We start from the raw sequence: 16,938 nt of genomic DNA on the forward strand, positions 1-16,938 counted from the left end.
ACACTAAGGGATGTAAGAGCAGAGACCCCTGGAGAGAAGGAGATTGCTGCAAGTGACAGCGTGCATACACTAAGGGATGTAAGAGCAGAGACCCCTGGAGAGAAGGAGATTGCTGCAAGTGACAGCGTGCATACACTAAGGGATGTAAGAGCAGAGACCCCTGGAGAGAAGGAGATTGCTGCAAGTGGCAGCCTGCATACACTAAGGGATGTAAGAGCAGAGACCCCTGAAGAGAAGGAGATTGCTGCAAATGACAGCGTGCATACACTAAGGGATGTAAGAGCAGAGACCCCTGAAGAGAAGGAGATTGCTGCAAGTGGCAGCGTGCATACACTAAGGGATGCAAGAGCAGAGACCCCTGGGGAGAACTGGGGGTTGCTGTAAGTGGCAGCATGCATACACTAAGGGATGTAAGAGCAGAGACCCCTGGGGAGAAGTGGGGGTTGCTGTAAGTGGCAGCATGCATACACTAAGGGATGTAAGAGCAGAGACCCCTGAAGAGAAGGAGATTGCTGCAAGTGGCAGCCTGCATACACTAAGTGATGTAAGAGCAGAGACCCCTGGGGAGAACTGGGGGTTGCTGTAAGTGGCAGCGTGCATACACTAAGTGATGTAAGAGCAGAGACCCCTGGGGAGAACTGGGGGTTGCTGTAAGTGGCAGCATGCATACACTAAGTGATGTAAGAGCAGAGACCCCTGGGGAGAAGTGGGGGTTGCTGTAAGTGGCAGCGTGCATACACTAAGTGATGTAAGAGCAGAGACCCCTGGGGAGAAGTGGGGGTTGCTGTAAGTGGCAGCCTGCATACACTAAGTGATGCAGAGCAGAGACCCCTGGGTAGAGGGTTGTAGCAAATGACAGCAGTTGTGGGAAACCCAGAGAGGGGCAGAGAGAACTCTAGAGAAGAGTGTTATAGCCCAAGGGATTTTAGCCCTGCTTGCAAAGCTGAAAGCTACACAGAGAAAGGGTCAGAGCTACAAGTGTGTTGGAGATAAGCTACACTGTGAATCCTTACTGTGTATACTGGAAACAGACAGAGGCTGGACTGAGTATCTGTGGAACTAGTGTGACCAGGAGAACCTAGTATGTACTGTGATAACACCAGCAGTGTAAGATGTGTGCAGGAGGAGCAAGGAGCTGTACTTGTAACCATATTCATATTGCTCATTAAGAACTGTGCTGTAAAGAGTAAGGAGCTGTATATACTGTGTATATATATATATATATATATATATATATATATATATATATATATATATATCTATCTGTATTGCTGCCACCATTATGATTAACGTGCTGGAGGAAGAGGAGTGTAAATAAAGAGTTCAGCTTTTCATAGAAAAAAAAAAACATGTTCATTCTGCTTTTGAAGGAAGACCCCATATTGATGCACAAGAAGGGAAAGGTCAGCTGTCCACATTCAGTTTTTGATGGGATGCGGAAAATACGAGCTACAATATATAGTATAAGGGATTTTCTCTAGCACACGGTGTCCTCTCATGTAAGTAGATCATGTAGTTATCGGATCGCTCTGTATATATAAAATGTGGAGATGGACGTGATGAACCTCGGTCATGAAGGGCACTGGATGGGATCTGGTGCACAACCAAGGAGTCTTGCGGCATCCTAGATGGACCTTCTAGTGCTCATCGAGGTTCATGCCTATCGCCTCTTTGTGCACCTCTGTAAACTGGAAGTGTGCTTAGTTGTGTGTAGAGGCGGATAAATATGGCTCTATATAAAGGAGGATAATAGACTCTGATTTGTTTCTAATAAAGATTTATTTACACCACTGGAGTGCTGGCGTTCTTTGTATTTTAGTTTCTTACATTCATCATTTATCTTGTAAAATAATGAACGGCTAGACTTTCTCATTTCCTAAAATTTGCCTAAATATTTACTACCTCTTAAGGGGGAGATCTATCATTGGGCGATTTTGTTCAGAATTGTTAGTTCTTCCCGCAAACTCTCCAATCTATGAAAAATTTATTTATTTTCAACTAAGGTAATTTTTGCAGATTTTACAATAAAATGAATGGGACATCTCATTCATCTGTCTGAAACTACTGAGATTATTTATGAAAATTTCCATAGTGTTTTTGTAAACACCCTTTAATAGCATCCCCCTGGTCCACATTTCACAATGCAAAAATCAATGGTTCCTATGGCAACCGGGATGTCATTTCTGCTTCTCGGCCCGACCGTTGCTAGGACAACGGTCGGACGCTGAGCTGTCAGTGTTTCGCACCCCGGTGAACAGAGGGCAACCGGGCGCATGCGCCATTAAGCCTGCGGGCTGTTATCTATAATTATATTTATTGGGCCACACCTGGGGAGGTCATTATATCAATTCATTGCATGTCCCAGTTAGTCACGAGGTCCCACTGACCAACGCCTCGATGTCCGGGTGTTTACTTTGCCAGTTAAAACAGTACAGAAATATCTGCTCATTTTCCCTCACATCTCTATTTTAGTAAAACTCTGATGCGATGTCTCCGTGCACTGTTCCACATCATTGTGTCACCTCACAGCTAATTGAATCTTCCCATGAGACTACAGTCTCCTTGAAGTTTAAACTGTACCTCAAAAGTTATATCCTTCCAGGAACCACCTACCACTTTCTGGCTGCACTGAGATTTTCTGCAAGTAACTGGGAATTCTATCTCAATTTCTTGTTCCAGTGATGTCATAACTCCTCCTTCCCAGCCTGGAATCCCTGTTCTGCTCTGGGCCAATCAGTACAACTAAAAATAGCCCAAGTTTTAGGTCCTTACCTCAGTGGCAGTAATACTGTCCATGAGATTAAGTATATATACGAGCCGCGGGCTGTTATCTATAATTACATTTATTAGGCCACACCTGGGGCGGTCATTATATCATTTCCTTGCCTGTCCCTGATTGGCTGTCTTGACTATTTAAGGCAGGGAGGGCTTAGCCTCCCTGCCGGTTATAGCGTGGATTCTGTCTGTTGCTGACCTGCTCCTGTCCTGCTCCTGTCTAGCCCCAGTGTTCCTGTGGATACTCTGCCCGCTTACTATTGGACCTCCTGTTGTGACCTTATTGCTCCATTTCTGGATTCTGCTCTCGTGCTGGTGACCCTGACCCTTTGGCGTGTTATTTGACTATTCTGCTTGCTTCTGACCCCTGACCTCGGCTTACGTCTGACCATCCGTTACCATCTGCACAGCCTCCTCTGGTCCTACCGCTGCAGTATTGTTAATGAACTTGGCAGCCTAACAGTATAATACTGACTCAGTGGTGTAAAGAGGTGCTAAGTGGAGGAATGATGCTTTCCTCACCTTAGAAGGTGGTGGTACAATGTCGTGATACAACGTATCTTAGGAGGTGCGGGTTAGCCAGGTAGCAGAGCATCTCCTGTGCACCCCTGCTCCCTGCCAAAATATGTGAATCATGCTATCCAGAACTATCTTCTATAGAATACATCTATTATTACCAGCACAATTCCAGAATTCTGGACATTTTCTAAATCAATTATTCTGTACAGTCAAAATGGGGTTTATTATTTAATTACATATGCTTTATTATGTTAAATATTCTTTCTGTTGGATGTATCCTAGCCTCAACAACCTTCATCGTTTCCTTCATAATTCCCAGACGACAAGTTCGGATTTAATGACCCAATCAGCGCTCTCTTGTGCCATTACAATTTGTTATTGATAATTAGAAGTGATTTGCTGTGATACAGGGCGGCTTTACACATCTAACTCACAAAAGCCAGTATGTCCGGATCACAGTATATTATTTTATGGAGCGACGTTTGGCCGCACGTTTCCAGAGCACTACGGTATCCAACATTGCAGATTTTCCTGTGCACCTCTATGGGTGAAATCAAAACCCCAAGGGGGTAAATTTACTAAACTGCGGGCTTGAAAATGTGGAGATGTTGCCTATAGCAACCAATCAGATTCTAGCTGTCATTTTTTAGAATGCACTAAATAAATTATAACTACAATCTGATTGGTTGCTATAGGCAACATCTCCACTTTTTCAAACCTGCAGCTTAGTAAATATACCTCTAGGAATTGAATCGGGCCTATATGTTCAGTATGACTGGTGCTTGTCACAATATAAGGATTATTTATTAAACTTCATTGTGACAATTTCATTCCATGTAATAGCAAATCCATCTTTTCACAGAAACACAACATGGGATACATAAATACATGGGTTAAATTGGTCTTTTACATATTTTGCAAATCAATACATTGCAAAACCCATCTCTGCAGTCGGCTCAAGCAAATTTACTTTACATAAAGACATTTACATGAAGATTCATTTCGTCTGCCTATTTTACGTAACAATTGGTTGATATACAGCATAGAGCTGTTTTGTTATCCAAGGAGGTTTAAATTCCTTTACTCTTGTTTTTCGTCTAATAATATTGTTCCTCCCAAACCTTGCGATGTACTTATATGAAACCATCATCACCCCAAACTTCACAACTGTATTTCACTATCTTAGGGATTCTCATTTTTCTTTTACACAGGACCAATATCATGAATCACATTAGGGACCACTTGTTTAGTACTGAATACACGTATTTGTTTTACTGTGCTCAATAAAAACATATTAAGAAATGAGGTACAAAATAACACAAATATCATAATTAGATTATTAGCTGGAGCTACGCAATAGTTTTGGAGAAAGGACGCTCTTGGCAAAACCGGCTGTAATCTGCATTCATAGGTTGAGAACCCCCCAATCTAACCTATGCCTATTATCATGAAGATGATATCTACCCAGAATGAATTTTAGGTTTGGATTAGATCACTATGCTAAGCTAAATATTGTTTTACATACTTGGGGTGGAACATTTCCCCAGTTCTTCCAACAGACCAACGTTGGTCCACTCTACGCTTATCTGTTAATGTTATCTGTCTGAAACTTACCTGTCCGATTTTGGCAGGTAAGGGTATTGCCAAGGCCCTCCACTGAGAATTTGCCAATTCTAAGTTAAGCGCTTAGAAATAAAGACGTGATGCAGTGACGGAACTTTGGGGGCATGTCCGGGACTTGCCAGATGAGGCGACCACCGCACCCTGGTAATACTAGTATTATATGTTACTTCCCGGTATGAAGAGGAGATCCAGTGACATCACCAGGACTGACTTGACACATCACAGGGCAGGACCATGGGAAGTCCCAGAGCAGTGCACTAGTGATCTGTAATAGGTCTGTTCTGCATGATAGCTCTAGGACAGGGGTCAGGGAACTTTTTTTACCTTTAACCCCCAAATATATTTAGATACGCCGACGTTACCCCCTTGATTTGAAACGAAGGAAAACAAAATTTTATTCAATCTATTCAAAATTTCTTTGAAAGCTTCAACTTCAAAACTTCAGGTTTTGGAGAAATGATGTTGCTTCATTTTTGATACGAGAGCATCAATTGATGTCAGAACAATTTGGACACAGGCTTCGGCGTCCAATCTATTTCTCTGCTTTGTTTTTAATGTTCGTTAGAGTGAAAAATCCTTGTTCGCAAAGGTAGGTTGTGGCCAAAGGCAGCAACTTTTTGACTGCCTCCTCATGTGCAGTTTTGAATGACTTTGCAGCTGTTGACATCCAAAAATATGACAGATCTGCTTTGTTTTCAAATGCAATACGTTCTTCATTATTGCATCGAAGCTCAAGAAGTGCCTCTGCCAACCCTTGAGGCTCTTCTGGTACAACAGCAATTTCACATTTAAAGGGCTCTACAATCCAGCTGACAGCATGTGAATCAGCAGCATTACCCCCAGGAATTTCATTTTTACCCCATTTGGGGTAATTTACCCTCTGTTCCCTGACCACTGCTCTAGGAGATCCATCTAAATTACATCTAATAGGTACATCTCTATCCAATTTACACTGAATTATTGAGTGCTGTCAAACGGGAATATTTATAAAACAAACCAAGGTCTCCAACACTAAAAATAACTACAAATAAGAGAATCCAATATAAAATATTTTTTTAAAAAAAGTCGAAATAAATGCATTTTTCTTTGGCTTTGCTCGAGATTACCAATACCATTCTGAATATGTCCACAAGTATGTAATCTGTTATTCAAAGTGGAATAATACATTTCCTGGATACATTTTTTTTCACAGCTGGGAAAACCGTATCTAAAAAATACTGATTTAAAAATTCCTTTGCTTTTCCCCAATATTGCCTTGCCACTGAACTCCTATGCACACGTTTACCAGTGCTCCTCATAGTGTCCGTAGGAGGAGGGACTTGTAGACAGTATAAATGCTCCGCTTTTAAGGACTCTGGATAACATTTCACCAAATAAAAGATAGATGAATTATATTATTTTAATTGAATGTCCTAATTCTTAGGATTGGAACACAAAGATTTCTAAACGTTCACATTTTCATTGCAGACCCCCCCAAAAAAACAGGTTATTAAATATAAACTTCATTAAAATATCTGTGAAAAATCCAAAAAAGAGAGTGTGGTCCCGCAATAACGGATGTAGGCTCCGCTTCATAAAACCTGAAGCAATATTTCCTCTATTCCTGCCCACAGTCTCATAACACTACATCAGCTTTTACCTGAAAGAACCTGAAGAAAATTAAAATATAAGTTTTAGATTCAATTTCACAACCAGCAAAGGAAGGGGTTCTTTACAGTGAGGGCAGTCAAGATATGGAATTCATTGCCAGGGAAGGTTGTGATGGCAGATTCAATAGATATGTTTAAGAAAGGGTTAGACAAATTTTTAGCGGAATGGTGTATCCAGGGATACGACCGTTAATTAAAATGTAGGATAGTAGTGGATATAGGGTAAAAATAGGACTGCAGTATTGAGTCTGGGGGGATTTTCATGATTGAAACAGATTGGCGGTTGCTTACTCTGGATGAATTTCAAATATAAGTGCAGGATCGCAGGAGATCCAAAATAGGTTGAACTTGATGGACTGGTGTCTTTTTTCAACCTCATCAACTATGTTACTATGTTAGATATGAGCCATGAAGGTAAAATACTTTAATAACTAGACATCGCACTCCTACCTTTGTAATAGCTTCATCCAATTCAAATAGGACATAAGCAATACTGCAAGAACAGTCCCAAAGTCCCGTAACCCTCATGAGTAATTTAAGCCATAAATTATGCTAAATTGAGCAATATTTTAGAAGTAACATTCAATGCATGGTTGTAAAGTGGTAGGAGGTTGGATTATCCTGTGACAACGTTGATCAGTGCTCATTATGGTTCATCAACCTGCATGCACACCTAGTCGCTCTTCTAGATGTGGAAGTGGAGTTGTCTCCTGAGAGTGGTGAGCAGGAGTGTACTGGGTGGACCACATAGAAGTAACCAAAGCAATTAGCTGGGCACATCAACTGCAATTCTTAACTGGCTTCCACTGCATTATTGTCAAGCAAGTCAGCAAACTGTCAGTCACTCTGTGTCTGTGGTGGTTAGACCAGTACCTCCCTGCAAACATGGAAACCTGCTGTTGTGGAGTGTCAAAGAGCATGATGCATTTAAATAAGTATAAACATTTCAATGTTCTCAGATATATTATTTAAATCAGTCACACATAACCTTTGACATGTATTAGATAGTACTTGACTTGCTTTTTAAACTGTAATTATGATTCATTACTCCTAGATCCTAAATCTAGGATCAATCTACTTAATATGGACCAAAAAAAAGAGATACATTCTGAGCAACAACGAACGTTTTTTTCGTCTTTATTTTTTTTTTTTTAACACAATAGGCTCTGGAACAATTCACATAAGACAGGAATTTTTCTCCAAAAAAAATAAAATAGTTTGCATTCTGTAATTAAATAGTGAAAAAGCCACAATATAGCCGGTCATGCAGTTTCTGTTTAAAACAGCACATTTTTGTTTCCTCACTAAATGTATACGGGTCACAGGAAGAAATGTCCATTGAAGATTATTTGTAAAATCACATATACTGAAAGGATGGTGGATGGGAGGGTAAGCTTATGTGTACTGTCTCCACTAAGCCCATTAATAACAAAGGAGGTCGTCCCCTGCCATAGAAGGAATCAACTGGGAGACAAATGATAGATATATAATATACATAGAGCTGTACACGCACACTGTACATACACACACACGCACACGCATACACAGTAGGGTGTGTCTGTCTGTCCATACATGTACATGTGCAGAATAATCATTTCATTCATTACTAAATTTCATGCCATTTAAGAATTAAAGGAAGGAAAAGAAACAAATATTTATACTCTTGTGCTTTCAACATTGTCCGTATCTCCTTGTCGGCTTTCCTTGCAAAGTGAAACAGCTATCTATGTTCTTAGTTCAGTATAGTGTCATGACAGAGAATAATCGGAATTATTTCACATATTTAAAATCCAGGGCAGCGACTTTGTGTAGATTTTCCTCTGCGTCCGGATGTAAACATAACCTGACACTGGATGCGACATACGTGGAAGGAATGTTGTGGAAAATAAAATGGTTGCCAGGCTGTTTTCTCTCTTATACATAGAAAACAATCTGGCAAGGGTTGGTTGGTTATCCACTATACGTAGAGGAATGACTGAGAAGGCATTCACTTGCAAGCAAAGCTTGATTGACAAGCCAGTGTTTGGTTGCGGCTGTCCGTACGGGCGGAAATCTTTAGAACTGGCTTGTGCTGCTGGGGTCACATTGTAACAATCGCACGATTGAAGGATCACTCTTGGCACCTTTAATAAATTCTTCCAGGGAAAGTTTACCTAAAAAAGAGAGAGACGCATGGTGAGCCAGGAACTGGAAATGCTGCAATGGGATACAAATTTCACTTTTTAAATATGTTTTTGCTTTATTTAAACAAAATAGTTTTGTACTGGAATTGTGTGGTTAATAAACACAATGTTTTCTAGTAGTGACGTTCCTTTCTACTGTAAAATAAGGTAGTAATATAATATTGCCAAACCAACAAAAAGTAGCATCACTCTGTGATAGCTGTAACCATGACATATAAGATACATCTAAAGGCAGATGTATCTAACATTATTTTATCTATTCACAGCATCTTTATGGTGGAGGACAATATGCCATGAAAGTGGTGACCTTTAAGATATTCTGTATAACGTCATAGGCAAACCGAGGGGGGGGGGAAAGGGGGTTACTAGTGCCTAGAAACCCCCCCAAGCCTGGGGCACTGTATGATTGAGGTGGCTGGACCCTGCCCCCGCTTCACACAGCTCTGCTTGAAATGGGAAAGCTGCGAGCACCTAACAGTAGTCCACGCAGAATTGCCCATGTATATTATGGGGATAGGAACAGTTGGAGAGCAGCCAAGCACGGTCTAAAATTATAGCCACGCCCCCATGCATGCTGGTCACGCCCAATGGCGGCGTGGTGTGGAAAGCCCCCTCTTCAAATCTTGCGTTTGCCCCTGAACGTGGTCTTAATTTATCAACATATTGTACTTGACATCCCTGACTTTTATTGTGAACCCCCCCCTCCCCATTTTCTCTTCTGTACCCTACACTTGGAAAGGACTGTAAACCAATAAGGATCAATGAAATAGCATCAACAAAAAAAGACTAAGACACAAATCCATTGTAATGGATAAAATGCTAGTCTATAAGACTAAAAGTGGGCTGTCAGGGGAGGGCTTATAACTTGTGGCCCGAGCAAGTAGACGACACCAAGACCAATAATGTGAGAGTACCAGGTATCAGTCTATAGTCATCTCAGTGATTCCGTGCAGAGATGAAAGGAACCTCAATGCAGATTGTGTTAAAGTACTTGCACGAAAGCCACTTCCCCAGCATGTAATAGACTTTCTGCGATCCAGTGTTAGACCATCCTATAATCACTCTGCATGGACTGCTGTGATGGTCTGACTGGGCCAACGTCTACAGCAGCGGTCAGTCACTCACTCTCTCTATAAAAGTGCTACCAACGATTCATTTCTGGTACCTCATACTTATATAAACTTACTAAAAGTAAGTTCTACACTATTAAAGTGCCCCATTTTCTCCCTTCGTTATAGAATACAATATGTTGTCTTTTGTAAATGATGTCTGAATACTATACTGAAAGCGTATGAAATGAATGTTTTCTTTCCTGCTCTGGTTTTGTGTTTTACACTGATGTTTGGTTTAACATATAAAATATTTGTCCCCGATAAGGTTTTATAAGTGAAAATCAAAAAAGACGAGTTTCACGGATGTCATATCCTGCAACCTACTTTCAATTATATTATGTTGATAGCTGCAAAGCATCAGACCTGCTCCTAAATGGCATGTCATTATCTTACAATAATAGTCCATTTCTATGGCAACATGCTAATGGGTATCCAAATTGCAAAAAATAGATTTGCAGGAAGACTGCTCTCCTGTAGAGGTTTATAATTATAAAGCTTTTTCCTGCTATAAGTAAACATCGGGTAATTCCTAGTTTTCCCGAAATACTACTAACAAGCCTCTTTGTCGGAGCCTCTTTTTAGGGTATAAAACATGGGCAGAAGATGGATGAAGCTCGATGGGGCTGATTTCATAGACAATAACTCATAGGCTCATGTAGACTTGGAAGCAAATTGCATTTATAGTGTAGAATTCGCTTTTTTATCTTCTGAACACGCTCACAAAGCACTGGCTATGGTTGCGACAATATGAAGACGCATCTTACGCTTAGGGCCACTTGGGGCCCCTTATGATTGAAGAAGGGGAGCGGGGGAAGGAGGGGGTGTGTGTAAGGCCATGTTGGAGCAAATGAGACTTATGTAGACTGAGATTCAGAGGCGCTTACGCCTGTCAGGGGCCGGAAAACTTGTGGGAGCTCAAATAACTGGTGTAAGTTACAAACTGATAGTGATGATGATCAGCTTTGATGCATCCAGCTCAACATATCTATGTAAAATGTATCTTTTACGGATGCAATTTCTGATGACAGCACACACACATGCTGAAGCTCTTATTACCTGACCAGATTTTTCATCTTGTCCAATCAGATCTGCTCCAATCAGATCTTAATACCACAGTAAAATGTAGGTTGTATTTGGTTAAAATAACCAACCATCTTAGAAGCAGTATAACATATTCTGGCCAAACATTTGCTCCAAATGAATGTAGCAAACAAAAAAAATCAATATTTGGGCAGCACGGTGGCGCAGTGGTTAGCACTTCTGCCTCACAGCGCTGGGGTCATGAGTACGATTCCCGACCATGGCCTTATCTGTGTGGAGTTTGTATGTTCTCCTCGTGTTTGCGTGGGTTTCCTCCGGGTGCTCCGGTTTCCTCCCACACTCCAAAAACATACTGGTAGGTTATTTGGCTGCTAAAAATTGACCTTAGTCTGTGTGTGTGTGTGTGTGTATTAGCGAATTTAGTCTGTAAGCTCTATGGGGGCAGGGACTGATGTGAGTGAGTTCTCTGTACAGCGCTGCAGAATTACTGGCTCTATATAAATGAATGATGTTGATGATAATAATATTTCTTATCAAAATGTAAGGAGCACATATTTGTCAGTTAATCTAGCAGGGCAAGTTTAAATACAATTTTTTGGGGCTTTTTAATAACAATAATAGCTTCAGTTAATATAATATATTTGAACATTGCAATGTGTTTCATTAGAAAGAAAGGACATAGATTTGATTAAATTTAGTGTTTTATTCTGAGGCTCAATTTCCGTGTTGTCACCAGAAGACAGAGCTAGCGGCTTGTTCACACCTAAGCATGTGCCCGAGGTGCAATCACTGTGTGAAAGAGTCTCTAAAAATACGACTGTCGTAGGGATGATTGATCCCTATGACAAATACTCCTTTCTGTTATCTGAAAGCCCAACGCACTGAAAATAGCAGTTGTAGGGTTCCCAGCGTGTTAAACTTTTATGCCGCCTCGGGAAAGATCAACGGGCTGGGTGTTGGTTGCATTTTAGTCTAACATGTAAAATATATAGAATACAGTACATGCAAAAAATAATTGAAAGACAAAAGTTTAGTTTGCTTTAGTTTTATACAAGCAGTTACCATCGTTATTTGTGTCCATTTGCTTGAAGATTTTGTCTGTTCTCTTCTCCGGTGTAGACTCATCTTCCGGCATCTTCATCACAGATGACACCATCTTATAGATCGCCTGAGAAGGAAGTGGAGGAAAACAATATCTGAATTAACGTAATGTGAGACATGCTTTACTTCAGATTTATTTTAGTTTAGCCTTGCCTTCTTTACAAAATCTGTTTTATTATTACCAAACCTCCATATCCCCGATATAACTACTTGTTCCATGTTCCAGCCCTCGGTCCCACCACTTATCACAGCCGGCCTGCATTGGTTTCTCCCAGTTATACACCACTGTGTAAATGAATGACAATAATAAAGATGCACTGTGCCTTAGGGAATATGAGGAGAGACAGTGGCGCACGCAGGGGGGGTTTCTGGTTCCCCAGAAACCCCTCCCCTCCGGGAACCAACGGTACTCCACAGCAGCCGCGGCGCTGTCAAAGAAGCGTCTGCGGCAGTGCTGTATTGTAGTATAATACAGCACTGCCGCGAATGCTTCTTGACAGCGCCGCGGCTGCTGTAGAATTCAGACTCGCAGCAGCTCTCTCTCTCGCTCTATTTTTTTTCACCCGGGGGGGCGGAAACCCCCCCTTCTAAATCCTGCGTTCGCCTCTGAGAGATAACATCTAGGTCCACAACCTGTTGTATGTGTATTCCAATGGGTATCTCAGACAGCTATGAGGGCTACGTCAATCTGTTAACACTCAAAATAACACTACATTTATTAGTAAATAAACCCAATAAAAAGGGTACTTGTAATACATTTAAAAGCATAACAAATGGCTTGGAATACATTTACTCAGATAACGGGGTAATGTGAAGAAATGTACACACATTAGAAGGTACTTGGTATAAACAAACACAGTTTAGCGGAATATTTAATAGCACAAGTCAATGTGATTAATTCAAAAAGTTAGAGAATCCCTAAATTAGGAACCATGAATAATAAATTACACTGCAGTTTTTACTTAGGATAGCAATCTCCTTTGCATTTTCAACACACTCATAATTTAAGCATATTCTCAGTCCATACAATGCACGTCCAACTCAGGTTTACACAATTTCAAAAATCTATAAATTATAAGACCAGTGTTTGATGCTAGGTGGCAGCAAATTACAACAAACATAGATCAGACTAATGAACGATTCTCTTCAGAAGTTCTGTAAAAGCTGATAATATTCCCTGGGTACTTGTATGAGGCTTACAACTGCTAGTCAGTAATTACCTCTAATTTTTGTGAGGTTTTGTATTTTAAATTTGCTTTATTACTTTTGACCTTATACTACAAAACTTTTGTTTGACTGTAGGCAGTGATATAGACAGGTAACAGAATATGAAAGTATTATATCCTGAGGAGGGGAGCATGACTGGATGTTCTGAACTCCTAACAGTTACTTACAATTTAATAATGACCATTTCTACAAAAAAAATATCTATTTAAGTCAACAACATATTTCCATCTAAGTTTCACAATTGTTTACCCAACATTGATTATTTTGTAGGACTCTTCCCAGTAATTAAAATGTGTAGGCTACAGGACCACCTTAAATGCTGTAACACAGATAACAAAGTAATAGCCAAAAAGGGTCATGATCTTGTTTTTAAGAAACACAATAATTGCCCATTGAGATAAATTGCCCATACACCCTACCCTTATTTGTGATGGAATCCTATTCAATGCTTTCATACAAATTTAACTCATTAACAACTGAAAACTAAGCAATTTAAGGCTCAAAAGAGCATTCAAAAATGTATAAGACAACACTTGATAATACTGATAGTCTGTTACTTAAAAACAATTGTAAGGTTGATCAGATCGAACGATCATAATTCAATTACCGGCACATGCTCAAAATTTCAATCATTCTTCAAAGTTAACATAAAGATTTGACTGAAATATATAAATATATAATTTTGATTGTTTTCAATTGTGTATAAGAAGTTAAATAAGACAATGTTTAAATTACACAGATTAAGGGCTAGATTTACTAAGCTGCGGGTTTGAAAAAGTGGGGATGTTGCCTATAGCAACCAATCAGATTCTAACTGTCATTTATTTAGTACATTCTACAAGATGACAGCTAGAATCTGATTGGTTGCTATAGGCAACACCTCCACTTTTTCAAACCTGCAGCTTAGTAAATCTAGCCCTAAGAGTCATAACATTGTTGCATGTGTGGGTAGTTTTAGTGTAAGACAGATATAGGTAATTGGTGACTCTCCCGCAGTTAGGTGCTCAGACAGAGTTGCAGACGAGCATGCTGGACTTTGTAGTTCCACTGAAGAAGCCAAGGTTGGTCAAGCATGGTATAAAGGCGTTGATCCTGACACACATCACTTCTAAAGAAACTGAAGCCTGTCGGTGTATCCAGAAGATAACAGCACATCAGCAAACAATGGTCATCTTCTGGCCATTCTCATTATTGGGCAACTAGGTTCTTTTGGGATCATGCATGCTTCAATATCACAATATTACAGTTCATTTCTACATTCCGCAGTGTTAATGTACGGGATCTTACCTGGACAATTTCTAACATCTCTCCACGACTTATATAACCATTTCCATCCAGGTCATACATACTGAACGCCCATTTAAGCTTCTGTTCCAGTTTTCCCCGAGAAGTGACACTAAGCGCGATGATAAATTCCCGAAAGTCAATCGTTCCATCGCCATTTGTGTCAAATGTGCGAAATACGTGCTCTGCAAACTTTGACGCGTCACCGTACGGGAAGAAGTTGGCGTAGATCTTCTTAAACTCTTCTACCGTTAGATGTCCGGTAGGACAATCCTTCAAGAAACCTTTGTACCACTCCTGCAGCTCATGGTCCGTGAATTCTGTGTTTTCCCGGAGATCCTGGAGAATCTCAGGTCGCAATTTACTGTTTTGCTTCCCCATTCTGAATCTTCTTTAAAAGAGAAAACTGGAAAATAAATATATATTGCTCAGTTAGGAATCATGTATGGAATCAAAATATGTAAATTACATGTATGCAAATTATCTACTGAAGTTCTACTGCATTCTCGTATTGGCTCCACCCACAAAATGATTGCGCTGTGTGGAGGCTACAGGTACAGTTTAAGTATCTTTACAGCCCAATCAGTATTAAGGACAATTTTAAATGAAAAGACTAAATAAAGAAATACAGCACTATAGTGGTTCACAAACTAATGCTTCAAAGGGCCATGAAATCAATTTTTCTACAGTTTTTTTTAAAGTACAATACAAACATTGACACACTCCATATAGGAATAAAGACCAAAACAATAGAATAGTATACACAAAAACATGTTACACAAAATATACAAGGCGACCTCAATATATTGAAGGAAGAATTTACATATCTACACTTTTGAAATGTACAGTAAAATGAAAATTTTTTACCCAAAAACTTGTATTTAACTATGGTGTGGTCAAAATTACCAATTAAATCATCATCATCAGCTATTTATATAATATAGCGTCACTAATTCCGCAGCGCTGTACAGAGAAGTCACATCAGTCCCTGCCCCATTGGAGCTTACAGTCTAAATCCTCTAACACACACGCACACACTAGAGTCCATTCGATAGCAGCCAATTAGCCTACTAGTATGCTTTTGGAGTGTGGGAGGAAACCGAAGCACCCGGAGGAAACCCACGCAAACACAGGGAGAACATACAAACTCCACACAGATAAGGTCAATGTCTGGAATCGAACTAATGACCCCAGTGCTGTGAGGCAGAAGTGCTAACCACTAAGTCACCGTGCTGCCCCGTGTGACCTAAAAGTATTTTAGCAGAATACATGGGTGAAAGTATATAGGATGCAAACAGAATGGGGTGACACTATACATAGGTGCTAGACAAGAATACACCAAGTTTTGGCTACATACGGTGAGCGGTGCCGTCACAGATAAGGGTTCTGTGAAAGATAAACATCAACAAACAGGATCTCTGCCATTTGACTCTGCTTTACTGGGTAAAACAGAAGATGTGGACAGCCTATCCAATGGCAGTATAAGCACACTTCAGAGTATAAGAATATAAAGACAAACCTTATAAGCTACTTACTGGGTGAACTAAGCACGCTTATCCCGCCTAGTTACCAGGCCACAAAAGGTGAATTAAAGTTCAATATTTCACTTATAGGCTACATGGAAAGGTGATGTCATGTTACATACCATGTAATTACATTAGTTCATGACATTGTTTTACCAGGACTCCAAATAAGCACAAAGACATTTTAATAAGACTAACGTCTTCATAATTGAGAAGATGCAGAAATACGTATCTCTTTACAATACGGTCTTAATTTGAGTGTATTTTTAAAATATGTTTAAAAAGGTAGGCTTAAAAAACAAAGAAAGACACCTTTCGTCTCTACGTACACTGCCACCAAAAACATTATTTCTTCAAAGCTGGTTTACAGTCTACAGGAACCTTCCTATTTCACTAGGAAAGCTGAATGTACACCTGTATAAAACATTTATGAATGAATGACCAGGTCTGATGATGTTCAGTGCCAGAGATCACTGATGAATTGTCCGATGGATGAGGTCGGACAATGGTCGCGCAGTGACTCACAGCGCTGGGGTCATGAGTTCAATCCCAGACCATGACCTGATCCTTGTGGAGTTTGTATGTTCTCTCTGAGTTTGTGTGGGTTTCCTCCCACACTCCAAAAACATAGTGGTGTGTGTGTGTGTGTTAGGGTATTTAGACTGTAAGCTCCATTGGGGCAGGGACTGAATGAGAAATATTCTCTGTACAGTGTTAAGTAACTGGTGGCTCTAAATAAATAAATACTTTGAAATGAAAGAAAATAGGGCAGAACAAACAATTTCTAACAATTAGCTTTGGATCAGAGCTGGTCTATTCTCCAGATTAACACTTGTGCTACGCTGACATTATTGTGTTGAATTCCGAAGTTTAAAGGATAACTCACAGTTAAACGCTAACC

General features: G+C 40.1%; 1 protein-coding gene across 3 annotated transcripts in view; it reads right to left on the reverse strand.

Annotated features, from left to right (window-relative positions):
* Positions 1 to 7,689: 7,689 nt before the first annotated feature.
* Positions 7,690 to 16,938, reverse strand: part of HPCAL1 (hippocalcin like 1) — a 172,404-nt gene continuing 163,155 nt past the window's right edge. For all 3 annotated transcript variants that reach the window (XM_075201443.1, XM_075201441.1, XM_075201442.1), the window contains 3 exons: positions 14,518 to 14,920; positions 11,965 to 12,070; positions 7,690 to 8,719 (listed from right to left, as the gene is read on the reverse strand). In XM_075201443.1, coding sequence (XP_075057544.1) covers positions 8,622 to 8,719; positions 11,965 to 12,070; positions 14,518 to 14,895 — 582 coding nt within the window. In that variant the 5' untranslated portion in view covers positions 14,896 to 14,920 and the 3' untranslated portion in view covers positions 7,690 to 8,621. The remainder of the gene's footprint in view (positions 8,720 to 11,964; positions 12,071 to 14,517; positions 14,921 to 16,938) is intronic.

Source organism: Mixophyes fleayi, chromosome 3 (assembly GCF_038048845.1).
Source record: "Mixophyes fleayi isolate aMixFle1 chromosome 3, aMixFle1.hap1, whole genome shotgun sequence".
NCBI classification, from domain to species: Eukaryota; Metazoa; Chordata; class Amphibia; order Anura; family Limnodynastidae; genus Mixophyes; species Mixophyes fleayi.